The sequence below is a fragment of the Leuciscus leuciscus genome (genome assembly GCF_965113295.1).
Source record: "Leuciscus leuciscus genome assembly, chromosome: 22".
NCBI lineage: Eukaryota > Metazoa > Chordata > Actinopteri > Cypriniformes > Leuciscidae > Leuciscus > Leuciscus leuciscus.
This window is the reverse complement of record NC_138746.1, coordinates 12,508,537-12,527,087: the sequence shown is the minus strand read 5'-3', so window position 1 is coordinate 12,527,087 and position 18,551 is coordinate 12,508,537. Positions and strand designations below refer to the sequence as shown.

The 18,551-nt window shown below is 40.5% G+C and overlaps 1 protein-coding gene across 6 annotated transcripts in view; it reads right to left on the bottom strand.

Annotated features, from left to right (window-relative positions):
• Positions 1–120: 120 nt before the first annotated feature.
• usp54a (ubiquitin specific peptidase 54a) overlaps positions 121–18,551 on the bottom strand; it is a 40,416-nt gene continuing 21,985 nt past the window's right edge. For 2 of the 6 annotated variants that reach the window (XM_082154099.1, XM_082154100.1), the window contains exons 5-22: positions 17,891–18,004; positions 17,337–17,419; positions 15,609–15,714; positions 14,462–14,608; positions 13,725–13,874; positions 11,420–11,588; positions 10,179–10,370; positions 9,668–9,856; positions 8,840–9,377; positions 8,598–8,740; positions 7,293–7,454; positions 6,992–7,111; positions 5,458–5,599; positions 4,238–5,142; positions 3,706–3,833; positions 3,428–3,565; positions 2,629–2,845; positions 121–2,363 (exon numbers count right to left, since the gene is read on the bottom strand). In XM_082154099.1, the coding sequence (XP_082010225.1) occupies positions 1,804–2,363; positions 2,629–2,845; positions 3,428–3,565; positions 3,706–3,833; positions 4,238–5,142; positions 5,458–5,599; positions 6,992–7,111; positions 7,293–7,454; positions 8,598–8,740; positions 8,840–9,377; positions 9,668–9,856; positions 10,179–10,370; positions 11,420–11,588; positions 13,725–13,874; positions 14,462–14,608; positions 15,609–15,714; positions 17,337–17,419; positions 17,891–18,004 (4,203 nt within the window). In that variant the 3' untranslated portion in view covers positions 121–1,803. Of the gene's footprint in view, positions 2,364–2,628; positions 2,846–3,427; positions 3,566–3,705; positions 3,834–4,237; positions 5,143–5,457; positions 5,600–6,991; positions 7,112–7,292; positions 7,455–8,597; positions 8,741–8,839; positions 9,378–9,667; positions 9,857–10,178; positions 10,371–11,419; positions 11,589–13,724; positions 13,875–14,461; positions 14,609–15,608; positions 15,715–17,336; positions 17,420–17,890; positions 18,005–18,551 lie in introns of those variants that run through there. The other 4 variants (XM_082154101.1, XM_082154102.1, XM_082154103.1 and 1 more) reach the window with 4 other exon arrangements.

Below are 18,551 nucleotides of genomic sequence, written 5' to 3'. Positions count from 1 at the left end.
TCAAAATCAATTTGATGGGGATTGCTGGGGAAGATGGCATTTCAACAAACAACATTTTCAAGAGAAAAACACTTCATTTACGGATGGATGGATGGATGAAAGGCAGTCAGAAAAAAGGTACAGCGTTCTGCTCCTGACTGGAGCTTAATATAACTTTATTGCAAAAATACAAGTTTTATTTCTAGCACAGCATTTACATCAAATCTGAATCCATCTGTACTTAAGGTCAAAGACTGAATAGGCCTATCTGTACACACTTATATATACAGCCTTGCTTTTTTGCCATATCTGTTTGAATATTAATTAAAGAAAAGGGTAAATCAGTCACAGATCCATGTTCTGTTAGTAATCATCATGCCAGGGCAGTGTTGCACTGCATATTGGCCAAGCAAAAAAAAGTGAGAATTCAACGCAGAGGCACTCCGATTCATCATTAGGTCCTGATTTACATGCAAAACTGTTTTAGCGAAATAAAAATAAGAGAGCATGTGATTGGTTGAGGTATTTGACATGCTCTACAATTTATGAAAAAAAACAAAAACATGTTTGGCCCTGTTTCAAGATGAGCAGGTAATACTTCGATTTCCATGAAATGGCACATTGCACCATCAAACTTGGCTAACAGCTGAAACACTTTCAATGTGTAAGACTACAACTAAACATCTCAGGCCACAAGTTTCACCTCAACATCGTCCAAGAAATTAAATAAAACGAATATAAAAAGTATTTATTTTCCAGTGGGGGAAAAAGTGAAATTATCTTGTTTTGAGAACTGCAATTCTTGAATTTATCACTTTTATAATAAGCATTATTATAAGGCTGTAAATCTATAAAATGGACACTGGCACCCAGTTCCATTGCCTTTCACAAGCCAAGGCACTGCAGACAGTTCTGTCTTTCTGTTTTCAACATCTCACGTCTTAAAACAACCATGAAATAGTTTTGCACTTAACAGTTAATGTAAGATATACTGTAAAAATCAAAGTTAAACTGCTGCTACTACAAAATGTAAAAAAAGAAAAAGAAAAAAAAAAGATCACAGGTGTTGGTGCTACTATCGGGCGGGACAATACTGTACACAAAAATATCGTCACAGATGCCAATGAGGTTTTTGAAAGTTGACTGTTGGTACACTGGAGGAATCTGATGTACCTCTGATTACTTACACAATGACGTTACAGCCCTCTAAACGAAGTAGTTACACAACCATTGTTTTCCCATAAAAATGGGAGAAGTTACAACAGAGGAACGCTTCTAACTTAACACTTCTGAAGTGCACTAAACTTGAGTTAACATAGTTAAATTACAATCACAGAACTAAGGTTAGCTTGAAAAGCTAATTAAAAACTAAAGCGTATTTGTGCATATACGAAGCAGACACTGTATATCAGCAGGCAAAGTTTGTCAGTCTTGACGTTTTGTGTGTTCGCGTCAGTTAAGTGCTCTGTTCTGCACAGCTTCATGCTGAGATTGTGGCCAATTAAAGTGAACTTAACTCTGGAAGTGAATTAGCAGTGGAAACATTTACTGTAGGTAACAGTGCAGGGATTGACGTCCTTCTTCCAGCGTTTAAACGCAGCAGCTGCATTTAAAATATGGTTTCAAAAAATTACCACTCCTCACTCATATTCATGTGTGAGCCAAAGCTGCCATGAAAGTCATTGTCTTTCACTTTAGCCAAAACGGCTAACAAGAACTTCCAGCTTTTTGCTGTGTAAAGAGCTTCACAGAATGGGCATTGGGTCTTATGCTTACTTTTAAGACAGAGAATGAGTGCATTGAAGGATGCATCTCCAGTATGACTCAGCTGGTCATCCTGTAGTGGTTCATTTGGGCTCTGCAGGTCTGGCAGTAGCTTCTAGTTGGCTCAGCAGGGCTCTGCTTGCACAGCCCGCAGAGATAGACAGGAGGACCACGGGGCATTCCACCACGTGGTTCTGTCCTGGGGAAGACATGAGTGTCCCTACCAGCCCTCCAGTCCCTCTCAGGGGGCACATCGAGGCGGAGGGGTTGGGCTGGCGGCTCTAGGTGTGGGTGATGATGGCTGGAGTGATGCGGGAATGGGGTGGTTGAAGCAGAATTTTGTTTCGGATGTCTGTAAAAACCATCCATCGTCCTACTAGATGCTGTAGTGCGGTGAGGGTGGGACAGTGTGGCGTAGGCTGCGTCTGGGTAGTTCCGGGGCCCCGGGCCCACTAAGGGTCCCGACCTCGCTTGGTGCACTGGGGGCCCGGATGAAATTGACCTACGGAGGGCCCGTGGAAGGGTGCCGTAGTTCAGTGCAACGTTGTGGTAGTTTTCACAGGAGAACACTTCACCCCGGTCAAGCACAGCCAGAAACTTGTTGGCCTTTTGGCAATCTCCTGCAGAGAGCATCGAAGATAATTTGAGTAGTTGTTTAAAGCAATAAGGCATTCAGGGTAGGTTAAACAGTCAAATTGAATGCAACTTGTAAGATGAATCATCAAGCTCTAATTTCATTATCCTCAACCTCAAGAGTGTTTTAGGTCCTTTGACCAGTTTCACAACAGATCTGATGGAACGCAAGATCACAGACAACAACAGAGACGGCACTCTCTTGCATCTGTGGCAGGGAGGCTGAACGAGCGAGTGGGGTGAGATGGTTACCTGTTTGTCCATGAGAGGGTCTCAGTGTCTGCTGGTGCAGGTGTGATGGAGGGGCGGGATGGTGGCGGTGGCTTGGGTGAAGGTATTGGGGCTGCGGTTCGTGAGGGAACACAGGAGGATTGTGGGAAGGAGGGGGTAAAACATGCAGGGAGGTGGTGGAGCGACGTGTGGGGGGTTGTACGTTCACATGCTTCGACATCCTGGAGACATGGGGGTCCTTTATGAAAGAAATAAAACAGAAGAATGAAAGGAATGAGTGAGGAGACAACGTGAAAATAAGACCCAGCCAGACAAGGAAAGAAATAACAAGAAAAACAAACAAAAAACAAAAAAACAATTGGTACTAAAAGAATAGGACAATGGACAAATCAATTGTAGAAAATATACAAATTAAAACAATAACAGCAACTTGAGCTCTAAGTCAGTGGTTCTCAAACTGGAGTCCGCAGACAACTGGTGGACCATGAAGGATTCCAACAGGTCTGTGAGATGATTGGCTGATTTAACAAAATAAAATAAAATAAAATGACTAAATAAATAATATTATAACCAGCTGAAGTGGTATGTCACCTGTCAAAGTCTGAAAACCACTGCTCTATGTATTGTAGTTTTATTGCGTTCACTATAGTCACACCAGGTGGCAGTATTTCTCTTTCAAAAGGAGTTCACAAAAACTTATCCTGAGAGAAAGTACTTGAAAGCAAATTTTGCAGTAAATTAAATGTTGCTAATGTATTTTGAGTGCATAATATGTGGTTTGAGTGTTTGACCAAGTGACTTTAAATTGTGAGACACCCACAAAGCTTCTGGATGGGGGTACGTCAGTCCGTCCTCCAATGACAGTTCCACTGAGACTCCGAGCAATTCGTCGTAGGTTCTCTGCACTGTATGATTCATCCTCACCCAGTGGTGCATCATAGGTAACAGCAGACACAGGCTGCTCACACACATGACACACTGCATTAGCATTTCATATCCTTATCCACATTAAGTAATGACAATTACTTCATGACACACATCTTACACACGCTTCAGTACTATAAATACTACTGAGAAAATGCCGGTGTGCCAACTCACCTTCTGAAGTGGTTTAGTGATGTATGCTGGCGTCCTGTAGGCACTCCTCTCGATCTCTGCTGTGGGGGTTTTAGAACGGCCAAGTGTGGCAGAGGATCCAGAGTTGTGCTTACGGGAAGCAGCGGGGCCTAGAAAAACAGTACATTTATACAACCTGAAGAGTCTCTAGAGAGGACTTCTCATTAATTATATACAAAATATTTATTATCATATAAATAATAATAACAATAATATTTAATATTTTTATTATTAATACTTTCAATTATTACATTTGTATTATTGTAAAAAAAATCAATTATTTGAATACATTTTTAAATTATAATAAATCATTATTAATATTATAACAGTTAATACTTTTGCAGGCGGCAGACCTTTTCAACGGTAAATGACGACAACAACAACAGCATTACAGGTTGTATTACAATTTTACAAAATGTAAAAGAGATATACTTTTATGTAAAAAAAAAAAAAAGAAAAAAAGAAAGTATATGGGAGTTATATGGAACCTAAGTGAGGTCTTGTTCGAAATTACCTGATCTGCTGGCAAGCTGAGGGCTGGGTCCCAATGGGGCTCGGGGCATGCTGGGAGCCTTCAAGCTGGCCTGATAAAGTGAGTCCAGCTCAGACAGCTCCTCACAGGGTGAGCCACGTCCCGACCGCGCACAATTCTGGGAATTGTAGTATCGATTGACATTCTCTGCCCACCTCTCCACGGGCATAGGGCCGGCTGGATGCTGCTCAAGTGCTGGTGATGAAAGGGTTGGAGGACAGGGGGATGAGGGGGAGCGGAAGTCTGCTGGAGAGTACAGGGAGGAGTCCATCACGGTAGGACTGCGATCGGGACGTTCCAGACTGTGACAGGACCAATTACGTGAGGGTGCCGGGAGTGATTTTTGACAGGCATCAGAAGCGCGGCTGTGGGGTGCGTGTGTTAGGCCATGGAGAGACTGAGGTCGAGGTGGGATTTGAAGTCCTTCCCCAGAGCTGGAGTGATCAGAGATGCAAGGTGTGTGACGGGCACTGTAATTAGTTGGACCAGAGGGTGTATTGAGCGGAACCGAGGACTGGAGAAGAGCCTCGCAGCCATTCACTGCAATAACAGGCACAGTGGCAGAACTGCGTTTTTTAGCAGTTTGTACAAGAGATTTTTCGATGGTGACGGGGTCTCTGGGGCCCCACGTGTCTGAGTGTGGCACATTCTCATTCTCTGTAACAGCAAGAAGACTTGAGTTGTCCCCTGCACTGCCCTGCTGCTGACAAAGTGTGTCTGTATGGTAGGAGGAGACAGCAGGACCAGGGGCTTCAGAAATAGGTTTATTTATAGACTGAGGTTTCATGTGGAGAGGTGACGGTGGTCTTAATGCATCTTCTGAAATGGTCTTCTCATCCTCTTCTTTAACATTAGTCAGAAGTATTTGGACCGGGACAGACTGTTCACTGAATGCAGAACATAAAAAAATAACAATGAGTTTCTGATAATAAACCGTGAACTGTGAGTCAGTATCTTGAATCAGTTCTTGATGATGTCATGCAGTATACAGACTTACTTCAGCCTCTCTAAAAGAGTGACATTACCTGGGCAGCGCGTTGCAACATGGTTTCTTACGCTAACCTGACTTTCAGTCCTCCAAGTAACTTACAACAATAATGATTTTTTTTTTTTACGGCAAAATGCATGATTCCTCTTCCTGTGTGTGGGGCTCCTGGAGCACACACACACACACACACACAACTGCAGCCAGCAGCAGGTACCTGAGGGGCTGTTTCTGTTCCTTTTCTTCCTCCTGTTGCTTCTGCCGCATGCGCTGCTGCAGACCTCGTGCTCTCCTCATGCACTTTTGCATCCTGCCCTGAGCGTTAGCACTGCTCTCATGCAAGGTATGCCTGAGTTTAGCTACAACGCAAACAAAACAAAACAAAACAAAAATAGGCAAAAGAAAAATGAAACAGATGCAGAAAAATAAAGAGCCGAGTCATGGGGCGCATGCAAACACATTACGGGGAACTGAAATGAAAAGGATCTTGATGTTTGACTGACTGGGTCACACAAATAGGGTTGATGGGGAACCTAATAAAATCCTTACACAAAATGTTAAATTCTCTCAAGCACAAAATGATTAAATTATAATGAAGTTGACTTAAATCAAAATGATTTGTAGTTAAGCCATTGAACTAAAAGAAAAGCAAATTACCCGAGCCTAATACCGTATCTCAGTATAATTAATTATAAATAATTACAGGACAACAATACTTTCACCATCATATGAGCGGCACTCTACCCAACCCTACAGATTCTCTGGAAAGTGAAGCAGGTAGGGGAGTGAGGTGTAGGTAACACACAGGGGCCAGGCCATAGAAGGTGTGAAAGAGAGAGTGTGTGCAGTGTGTGTGTGTGTGTATGTGTGTTTACATATGAACACCCCGTGAGTGACAAACCTCAGGGTATGACATACACAAGACAGACAGACAAAAATGATATTGGTAAGTAAAGCTTTTCACATTGATCACAGACAGAAAGACAGACAGCATTTTATTAACATTTATAAAAAACTGATAGCTCTGGTTCTGGGGCTGGATTCATGAAAATATTAAAGAAGTTAGGAAGTTTCTTAAGATAAATTCTAAGAAATTTGTAGGAAAGGACCTAAGTGCAATTCTTGAAAAAGTTGTATTTTTTCTTAAGAAAATGACATGCTTTGGAAGACTCGCTGATCAACTCAATGAAAAACACGTTGAAGGCCAAACGTTTTGTTTTCCTGCAGATTACCGTAATAATCATATTAAGCAGGCACACTATTTTCATTGAATCCAGCCCCCAGATTCTGCTTGTTTAATTTCAGTTATGATCAAATATATGCTTGAGGCTGTGCATCGCGTAGTGACTAGTAGTCAACCGATAAGCGTTTCTCAATAAAATGCCTAATGTATAAATATAATAAATATATTAATATGGTCTAATGTATTAAAAGGGTTTTTTAATTATTTCAACTGAACCCACTTTTTTATTGACAATGCTGTCGATTAGGGTTTTGGAACTGGCTTTTGTTTATCAGCCAGCAGGACATAGTTATTGGCTGACGCAGATCTCCACATGGTCTCACATCACCAGCATTGACTATAATCAAAACACAGCAGAGCGTATGGTGTACATCATTACTATACGCAGAGTTCATGAAGAGTCTCTACATTGAAACAGAGACAAACGCACTCAAACACAGAGATGTAGAGACACACAAGCTTGTGGCAGTAGTGATAGCAGCAGCAGGCTAAGGGCAGGATTACTTACACATTGCTTCGTTAACAACAGACAGAGCGGTGGCCACCTCTCCTGCCTGTTCCAACCTCAGAGATTGGTCTAACAGAGACTCTGCCTCCAACACACACCTTTCAAAGCCTTCCCCTTTCCCTGCAGGTGACAAACATCATAGCATAGCGCTTTTCAGCACGGAAACCAGCACACCCACATTTCACACACACGTACACAAGCAGTCCCAAGCTCCAAATGTTAAACCACAGCAGAAACCCAAGAAATGCATCCGGAGACAGAGCCACTCCCTTCGCCCTTTCGCGGCATGCTGACGCCGTACCTTGGTTCTGGAGCTCGTCCAGATCCATGAACTTGCTGGGTCTGGGATTGAAGCCCAGGGCCGCCTCTTTCTCCTTTTCCTTTCGCCTCTGTAATTCTTGTTCCTTGGCCCGGCGAGCTACTTCCTCCTGTAGCTCATCCAGTTCACTGCGGCCCTCACCTGCTACACACAAACATTAAGGAATATTAAGGAAACATTCTGTGATGATCCATCGCTGCATTTACACTGTCAACCAATTCTGTTTTTCATTGACATCCAGAACACAGGCTTGACCTTGTTGCACGTATGTAAACAGCAAAAATAAACCCCCAAAACATGAGATTTTTTGGGCATCCAACTTTCCAATGCCATCTGACTTACATGCAGTGTTGTTTATTGTGCAGTCAGAAAACGATAACAACTGAAAATGGTTTTCTGTTACTGAAATAAAGCTGAAACAATATAAAACATAACCATCAGATCAAAAACGACCAAGTACTAAAATGACTAAAAACTGAAATAAAAATGAAAGCGAAATAGAAAATAAAGTAATAAAAATGACAAAAGCACATAAAAACTAAACTTAACACACAGCACATAAACTTAACTTAAACTAAAATAAAAAAAAGAATAAATAATAGCATATAAATAATACTAAAACAACAATGATTATATCGAACCCCTTGTATCTGATTCTCTTAATTCTGAAACTTTCTTCATTGTTACACAGTTGAGACCGTTAGTTGCTGTCTTAATTTTACCCAATCAGACCAAAGGTACAGGCCAATCATTTGAAAAACATCATGCCAATTATTGTGTGATTGATCATTGCATTCACTTCAATAATCTGGTACATACGCTAATCCCTACTATTAATGTTAACAGGAAAAAATAAAATAAAAGTCAGATTAGTGTCAAAATATTGCATCTAAGCATTTAGATTTGCAGTGTGAAATCAGCCTAAGAGGCACATAGTTTTAATATGCAAACATATCTATTCTGGTCACATGGAGAAGCACAAACAGATATAGCAGCTGATATTTCTCCAGGGCAGACTCATGTTCCTCAGTTTACATAACAGATATACAGAGATAACATTTCACAGAAAGGAACAGGATGTATTTGGCCACTGATTCCACTAAATTCTGTTCAATACTGCTTGTTTAGTATATTAAGTACATTTTTATGAAAAAGCAAAAAAGGCATGTGACACCTAGTTTAAACATTTGGAAAGAATGATTCATATCCTAAGGTAAAGAACAGGTGAATTCACCAACATGATGGCTATGTGACGACTATAAACACACATGATCATACTGTACACACCTAAACTCATGTGACTGCTGCCCTTGACTGACGCTTTGACATCCTGCAGTAGGGCACTGCTGCTCCTGGATTTGACGACGGGTACAGTTTTCCATGACGGGCTGACTTCAGGTGGAGGGTTTTTCTTTCCTCCCTCTTGTAAGCTGGAAAACAGAGAGAGAGAGAAAGAGAGAGAGAGAGAGATATGAATAATGTGCTAACAAAGATCCTTATGAATTCTGATAAAGATTTTTGCATCATACCTGTGCGTGCCATTACTGGTGCCCTCGCTAACAGGCATGTCTAGACTGACGGGGCTGTTACTGTTCCTCTCACTGCTCTCGTAGCCACTCTCCATCCTCTGGATAAGCCGTGGGGGCTGCTCTGATCCTCGTCTCAGGAGTCCTGGCAGGTCTCGAAAGGTGGTTTGCTCCATGGATGCTGCCAAGTTCCCCTGAGGCCCTGTGTCTTCAGTCAACAGAGCTCCTAGCGGACTGTACCCAGCCTGCTTGCGCCGCTCCCTGCTAAAGATGCTATCAATGTTGAGGGCCTCACGACGAGGCTTCCAGGGCGGACGGTATCGCCCTCCAGAGGAGCTGGACTTGGACTCGCTGCTGGTGCTGTCGGCTTCCCAGTCTCGGGCCTTAGTGGTGGAATCAGGTGGGCAAACTGAGCCCGAGGACGATGCAGAAAGAGGCCGGTTATGGATAATGTTGCTCATGGTCTCCTTAAAGTCTCTAAGTCGACTGGAGCTGGGTTTAGGTAGGGAGCGGGGAACCTGCTGCTCTTTTAAAGTCTCGCCTGTTAGAGAGAAGGAGAGGACATATAAAAAATAAAAAAATGTAAAAAAAGAGGAAGAGGAAATGTTATTTTTACATAACCTAATATTACTGTACACAGCCAGTAAAAGCAACAGTGATGACTAATGCAGCTCACATTGTCCAACATGCTACACTATCCTCTAATGATCTGTCAGAGAACATCAATCCACTGACCACAGTTACAGATTGTTAACCTGGGTTCCATTAAAGTAACACAATGATCTGTTTTTATTTTGTATTGTGGTTTGGTGCATTATATTAAATGCATACCTTCACTGTGATAGCCAGCAGACAACACCTCATCTGTCTTAGAACAACGACTTCTTGAATCACCCCGGACCTCAAGTTTTCGTGGCCTGCTGGCACTTCTTTTCCGGTCCAAAACTCCTCCCTTTCTGTCCAAGACCCCGTCTTTTCTGAGAGAGTGGCATTGCACTGGATCGCTTTCAGTCAAAGGACCTTCACAAAATGAACAACAACAAAAGTCATTGTTGGAGTTGTAGAGCAGCAGGGACGATTTGGAGGGGAGGGGGAAAATTTTTCTGATACATTCTTTTGTAAAAAAAACCCACACTTCAATCTGAAACATGCAGTGCGTATCTATCTTTCATCAAATCACAGCCTTTGCAATTTGATAACCACACTAAGCCAGGTCGTGCATTATTTGTGCAGCCCTAAGCAGGACAAATTGACTACTGTATGGTTCAACACATTTAGTGCCAATATATCTAATATGGTGTCCAAACTGTACGTTTCAGTGTGAACGTATATAATGACGTACCTGTGGTTTCCAGGCTGCTGTGGGAGGCAGAGTCGTTGTCAGGGTTACAGATGACGGTTCCCTGGGAGTCAGAGGAGAAGTGGGAAGCCATAGACTCGTGGTGGGAGTGGGAGTGGGAGTGTGAATGCTTATAGCTGTAGCTGTCAGTGGAGGAGTCTGTCCGTGTATCGCTGGAAATTGATGGCTCACGGCCTGACAAAACAGAAGATTTCATTCTTATCACTAAAGCTACCAATTGGAGATGTTTACATTTTTAGCAAAAAAAGAGTGAGTGGCAACTGCCCGCATAAAACTTTAAGATATTGTGGGTGGTAGCCAGGGAAGGGAGGTGAAAAGGCATTGCTAGGTGGTTGCTACAGAATTCTGAGTAGTTGTTTACTAAGGTCAAAGATAGGTAGGTACTTTATGGATCCAAGAAGACCACCACAAATGTCACCCATACACTACATGACTTTCAAAATCATCTGATTGCTGTTCCTTTCACAGGAACCAGTTCCACTCAAAACCTAATTCCCACTTCAGGACTTTGATCACACACCTTTTTAACCTGTCAAATATCTCTTAAACTCAGATTTTAGGCTTTTGATGGAAATTTTCTTTAACTGCAGGCGAGCGGAAAAAAAAAGTTAATTGGTTAACTGTCACCTTACCACATATGGTGAAAAGCTGTAAATGGTTTAACACTGCAGTTATGCAATTTTACTGTAAATACTGTTTGTATGTAATTTATGGGTTTTGGAAGTTAAAACTATAAATTACTGTGTAATTTATAGTGAAAAACAGTTAAAAAAAAAAGACATTGCCAGAAGTGCCCTCATTACACCACATTTTTATTTAAATAGTTTTGCTTCCTTTATATTAAGGTTATCCTATATTATCATAGTGGTTATCAGTATATTTTAAGCTGAAAAGTAGACTTTGGTACTTCAAGTATTGGAATACTGACATCATATCCCCTAATGAAATAAACTACATACCAAGTGACAACCACAGCTGCTGATTTTTTCCTGTCAAATTAAAAGGGACCCTTTTTTTTTTTTACAGTAATAGCATTATCAAACTCTAAAAAATGTGTCTAAAAAGCAATGCACAGATATAATTATTATAATCAGACATAAAATATTACAAATTTTGTTATGAATTAAACATTTGATGTAGTGTGTAGAACTTCCCTGATGAAGGAATGAAAGAAATAAAGTGAGTTCTATGAATAAACTAGCCTTATGATGGTGTGTAAATACCTGAATCCTCACTGTCATAATATGCTTTAGTGTAGTGATGTAGGTCTAGGCGTGAGGCCAAATCCTGAGCTGACACTGGCGTCCCCCTGGGGTCAGCATAGAGCAGCAGCAGTGGCTGGTAATGCCCCTTTATACAGCGGGACACCACATCCTTCCACTTGGGCCCAATCTGTGAGAAACAAAATGAGAGCGAGAATGAGAAAGTATAGTTATAAAGCAGTTCAAATAATACATTTGACAGATTTTCAAAATCGTAATCCCAACAGATCTCAACGAAATGTTACTTTTACACATTGTGGAAAACTAAACAAAAGCAGAGGCCAGGTTGAAATGTTCTGGATACCCTGAATAACAAAGCTGAGACTGAAACCCAAGTCCAACACTTTTCAGACGAATCTTACCCTGACTCCAACTTCCCAAACGGACGACTTTCTCTACGCTTCCTCCATAACCAGAAAGGATGTCCGAGCGGCCGCAGTAACAGACAAGCATGAACGCAAGCGTGAACTAGTTAGCTTTAGTGTGTGTGTTTGTTTGCGGTGGACTATCATGGCGGTTTCTCTCTTTAGGCCACGCCCTGCCGCTGTCCAGCTGGGGTTGTAAACAATAGTGGGATATCCTTGTTTTCAGAGGGCTTTTGTAAGAGCTCTGCGCAGCTCACGTGTAGGTCAGCATAGCCTGCCAGACTCCACGAAAAAAGCTGATTTGTATGCAACTGTCCAGGATCCACAGTCCTGCACTGCTATTGTGAATCTAAATCCTGCATGTTCAGAACTAAGGGAATGACACACTGCGTTAGTGACGTAACGCAAATTATTAATTTTTTCCAAGTAGTTTGCACAATATTGGTACCACATCAGTCATCAACCAATATTAGAGATTGGTATCAGCTGATACTGGATATTTTGGATAGTTAATTGTGCATGCTCAGTTCCTTTATTTTTACATTTAAAATCTTTGCTGTCATCTCAACCTTTACATAAACTTAATCTGTAAAAACACAAACAAAGAAAATAACACGTTAAATCTTCAGAAAAAAAAATCCATATGTAATACTTTATATTATAAAATATTGTTTTATTTTTCATTAATTTAGCCAAAATAATATATAATTTTTGTATTTAACACTAATATTTAATATTTAAATAAAACGTACCATTTATCAGTTATCAGTCATAAAATTAGTTTTTTTATTACTGTTTAAAAGTCTGGAGTCTATAAGATTTTTAAATCTCTTATGCTCACCAAAGCTGCTTTTTTAAAATAAAAAATACAGTATAAACACCAATACTGTGAAATACTATTATAATTTATTCTTGCAAATAACTGTTTTCTATTTTAATGCATTTTAAAATGTCATTTATTCTTGTGATGGCAAAGCTAAATCAGTAAAATAGTCTTCAGTGTCACATGATCCTTCAGAAATCATTCTAATATGTTGATTTGGTGCTCAAGAAACATTTCTTATTATTATCCATGTTAAAAACGTTTGTGCTGCTTAATATTGTTGTGGAAACTGTGATAATTTTATTTCAGGATTCTTTGATGAATAGAATAAGTTCAAAAGAACATCATTTATTGTTTGAAAACGAAATCGGTTGTAACATTTTCTGCTTGTTTGATTGTTATAATAAGCAGATTGCTTGTCTCTTTGTCTGTCAACTGTTTGTATTATTTTGTGAAGCGACCTTGGGTTCTTGAAAGGCGCAATAAAAAAAGTATATATTATTATTATTAACAATGTAAAAGTGTTTACTTTTGGACAATTTAATGCATCCTTGCTGAATAAAAGTAAAATTTCGTAAAAAAAAAAAAAATCTTACTGACCACAAACTTTTGAACAGTAGTGTATATTGTCGGCATGATCCAGAATTTTAATACTGGTGAATAATGATCACTCATTGACGTACACATGAACGCTGTATCATTCCTGTCTATGTTATGACCATAATGTGCACTGATGACTATTGACATGAAGCGAGCTACTGGCACATATACCTGCATACACACTCCTGACTGGTGAGTCAACAAGCTGCCGAATTATGTAAAACAGCACGCAAGCACTAACGGAGCAAACTCACATACACTCACCCACCCACTCACCACATGCTGGGAGCCTGTGGGGCAATGCTAAATAACGAGCCAACACATCGGACTATCCCAGTTAATGATTCCACACAAACTCCCCGTGGACTGAGTAAGCAAGGAACATTAGACAAGGGCATGTATAAATAAAGCAATACGAACAACTCTGACAAACCAGCAAGCTAAGAGCAGCGTCTTTCACATTCACCCAGATAATTACCTCTTTCACATGAGCATCATCGAAGTAAATCCACTTGCGGATTTTGGTTTGGAAGAAGAAAGTGGAGTAGTGTTTGCCGTAGTAACAGACCACGCCCACCAGGTAGAGCTCCGCTTGTTTGGCCTTGTCCTCCGTCACTCGGTAGAACAGCTACGGGTGAAACAAAAGAGGAGAGGGCGCTTATTACTTATACAGGCATACACATTCACATATACACACATAAAAGTAGATGCAGGCAAAACTTACAAAGATTACATATTTTAAGTGATCATGACATCTTTCAAAGGCACTAGAAACATCTGCGATGGAGGAGATCAAATTACCACTCTTGACCTCTAGATGCATTTTGATTTACAACAATCATTTGTTTGGGCCTGTTTAAAAAAGGTTTACATTTCACATTGAAACATGAACCTGGTACTTAGCGAAATGTTAAACCACTTAGGACACCCTGTGCCCGTCCCGTGTCCTAAGAAAGCGTGAACTCAGTGGCTTTTATGTTTGAGTCATTGTCATTGATGCAACAAGTTTAACAAGTTCTGCCTGTAATTCCCATGTGCATCACAGTAATCTCAGAGTCGCAGCACTGCTGCTTTGAGCCTGACTGCATTTATCACCATCTATATTAAAGGGTTCTGTTTTTGGCTGTGGGTTTGTTCATCTACCATCTGACTTATGTCAGCAGCATTGAGTGTAGTTTGTGGGATTTTTTGACTACTGGCAGGGAGTATTCTTACATCTCCGAGCCGCAGGACGGTGCCCAAGCTATGAATGACGTCTTCTGCCAGGTCAGAGTGGTCTGAGTCCCACACCAGGCCAATGGTGATGATCTCTGGGGAGTTCATCAGGACACGTCGGATGCGGAGCTTCTCTCCACAGTTGCCCTGTAGATGAGAAAAGAGAGAGGGCTTTTTCATACTGGAGCTTAATGAAAAACACACAGAAAGATTTACACACACTGTTACTATTAATTCTCCTTCTCCCTGCCCAAACTTACACCAGTCACCCTTACATAATTCATAATTCACAAATTACATACACACACATAATATGTATGTTTGTGTGTGTTTAAGTTGCATGTGAAGCATGTCTTCATCATCCCTGAGGGTCAAGAAAACATGTGTGTTTCAGATCTGTACACCTTGTTCTTGAACTTTCAAATGTGTTTAATTCATACTGAATATCTTGCGTTAGGGTTAAAATCTCAAAACATGTTTACTTCCATTAGCAATAGGGAACAGACAGACCAAGCATAATACAATCTAATAATGTACTGATTCATTGTTGTATGAATGCCTTATAACAACATTTTGTTAGATTTCTTTGATATTCATATATAGTTTATACTTAAAATGAGAAAAAATTGCTTGCCAAGGGGTTAAGAAACATAAACTAGTTTTCCCTTTGAATTAGCCTAAGTTTATTCTTCTTACCCCAAATTTGACAACATTATAAATGTCTTTACTGTCACTTTTGATCAATTTAAGTTCTTGCTATAGAATTTCTTTTAAAAAGTAAACATATCTTGTTTCAAGGATGTTTAGATATTTTTGCTGGAAAGACAAAATACTGATTAAGAAAAGTATTTTTTGCGATGTGATAAGCCGTCATCCCTTACGCACGGAAACTCTGATCTGACACGAAAATAAATGTGTGTGTGTGTGTTGCTTAAGAAGTTGGTCCTCCTCAGGGCCACGAGACAAATTAACATTCCACTGATTGCATCCTGTTTTGACCCAGCGATTACTCAATGGCCACCATCCTATTCAAACCCAGACAAGCGCCACACACACACACACAGACACACTGTCCCAGGCTTCACTATGCCTAATTAGCACTTGATTTGATGGATCTGAGTGTGTGGCGCTGTGTAGTAATGCTAACCGGGCAGTTGCGCAGGTCTCCCACGGTGCTGGCGTTCCTCAACAGCTCTCCAAACATGTCTGGGGTGGGCTTCTCTCGGCATTCCAGCATTCGCACTGCCTGGTTACTGTAGCATAACCAACACATGTCATACGTTAAGATATCACAAGCAATAAACTGCAGCTCTCATATCTGTAATTATGGGTGAAGTGTTTGTATTTGCTGCCTTTGATTTAGTAAACAGCCTATAATTACTATATGACTTCAAATAGAATTTGTAACACTAACCTAAATAAGCGATTCAAGTGTTTGGGTGTATTTGTGTACAATGTTTTTGTATTCAGGAGGGTGTTTCTGAGGTCATTGTCCAGACAGGTTTGAAGTTATTGTTGCAGCAGAGGTCACTGCATCTCAAAGACACTGCAACACTGGGTGCCTGGAGCAACATCGCAGCTCGGGCAGGTCTCAGGGTGACAGTCTTGCCAATGTCACAATGTTACCTGTACATGCTCCTCTGAGTGAGAGTGTGTATATACACAAGGGAGACTTCGTCATCATTCCATACAATACTTTTAATATAAAGATTCCCACTGACATTCAAATACACAATATTATAAAATGATCTAAAATCTCCTGGCTTAGAAATTTTGACTGAATGAGAGCCATGTTTAAAGCTGCTGGAAAACAGCCTATATGCTCACATCTTTGACCAAACATGAGTTGAATTATATATTAATGGGCCAGTTGCTGAGCGGAATTCAAAGGCATGTCCATAAAGATTGTCTCAAAAGTTAGGAAACGTATTAGGTCTCCCTCAGATACCACGTTTTTCCAAATTATGGGATGCTAATGATAAGCTAAATACACTTACAATTCATACAGTACTGAAAAGTATAGTCAGATTTTTTTATTTAAAATGTGTTAAGTACATTTATTATTATTAGAATATTGAATCATTCCTTTCATGTTGCGTATTGAAACTGATCAGAGCCTGCCTATGCAGACTGCACTTAACGTTCCATGTAGGCAGTAGGCAGAGAGGCAGATCAGGCAGAAGCTTTGAGGCAGAGAATATTGCTTAGCTGAATAACTTTATAAATTTGCATTGTACTAATTTAATAATTTATTAATCCATTAGTTGTAATCCTTGCGACAGTACTTGGACAGTAACAGTACTCAGGTTCAGTGTTTTACACCGTAATAGCAATGTCAGCTATCGTCATAAAAATCCTCCTTAATCACAGAGCCACATACTGGAATATTCATGAAGCCCTTTCACTGTTGTTGTGCTTACGTCTGTTTGTTCACGGCGCAAAGTATCTGCCGCACTGGCAGTCTGAATGCAGTAATCCAGACTGCACTCACAACTCACAGCTCTAAAAGCAGATGCTGACAAAGTCTGACTGCAGAGGTTCAAGGGGAGCTGCTCTGCTGTGTGACTCGGCTTCGGATCTGGCCGCTCATCACCCATGATAAAAAGCAGTGGCCAGGAGACCTAGAGTAATATTTAAGCTGGCTGTTGCCATGTGCTCTTGGCCATTGAGGGAATCTCTTTCTGTTCTGATTGATTTCACTGTGTTTGATGTGGCGCAGAGCTCATTTGCTCAGCTGGAGAAGAGTATAGGACATGATGTTTTCTGTGCTGTGCACAGTGTGGCCCTTTTTGGTCCCAGCTTTCAAAATGACCTCATTCTTTAGCATCACTCACTGTTGTGCATGTGTATGTGCTGCAGGGATGTTTTTGCTCACCACAAAGAGGTGGTGGAGATGTAGTGGACCATCTGAATGAAGGGTAAGGGGTCTGAGGAGGCTCCACAGTTGCTGCACACACACTAAATGAGAAAGCAAACAATATCTGTTAAGTAATCCTTTCTATAAAAAATGGACAGAGTGGTAAAAATGACTGTATATTAAAAACTAGGTGTATTAGGGTTCAATATTTACAATTGATACAATTAATTTTCGTTAGTTTTATGACTTTCCTATGATCTAAAATAACTTTTATTTTTCGAGTCATTTATGATGATCTTAAAAAACTATTTACAAATACATAACTTATAAAGAGGTATTTATAGTCAAATAAATACTTTAAAAGTGAGCAAAAAGACATACATCAATTGCATGTCAAATCAAATCCTGATGTATACCATTTTAGATTTTTTTTCCCAACAAATATTCTGCCATTCAGAAATATGTCCCATTATGGAAGTTAAATACATTTCCAATGGATTTCATGCTGCCTTCAAAATAAAAGATACTTGTTAATTGTTGCTACTAATTGCTTGTTAATTAAGGGGATTTACCTGCTCAAAGAGTGTCATGGCAAACTTCTGGTGAGGGATGCAGTGTTTGGCTGTGCAGATGTCCTCCTTGGTCTCATCAGAGATGTGAAAGTGGATCCTCATGAGGATATTCTCCTGCAAAAGAGAATTATTGCTAAAATATTAACACTTAATGTGCTCCAATCAAAATCCAACTGAAGAGAAACAGCGTGAGTCCTGCATGTCTCATGTTAATTGATTCTCACTGTCCAGTGGGTGAGGGGGGGGGGGGGGGGGGGGTTGTGTTCTGCAGGGAAATGTTGAAAGTTCAAGCATCTGCCCTTCACCAGTGTCTCCAGTCTTGCATAACGGCCAGACAACAATAGTGGTTAAAAGGAAAAAATTTGCATTTGCAGTTTGTGGTTGCAGATCTTACTGGTCAGCACATTGTACAATGTTGCTAAACCAGCAGTCGAGAGGGGCTGAGACAGGGAGCCATTCTTTATCTTATATGTTATGATGCTATGGCCTTTAAAATGAGCCATTAGGAGGAAATTAATCACTGTGCAAAATAGGAGATGTCTCTCTCTGTGATTACAAAAGATTACAGCGTCAAACAGGAAGGTTTACTTTTCAGTGGATCGCATCATAGCTATCTGTACTATCAATCATCCTACCGAACACTGACATGGAAGCAGACATG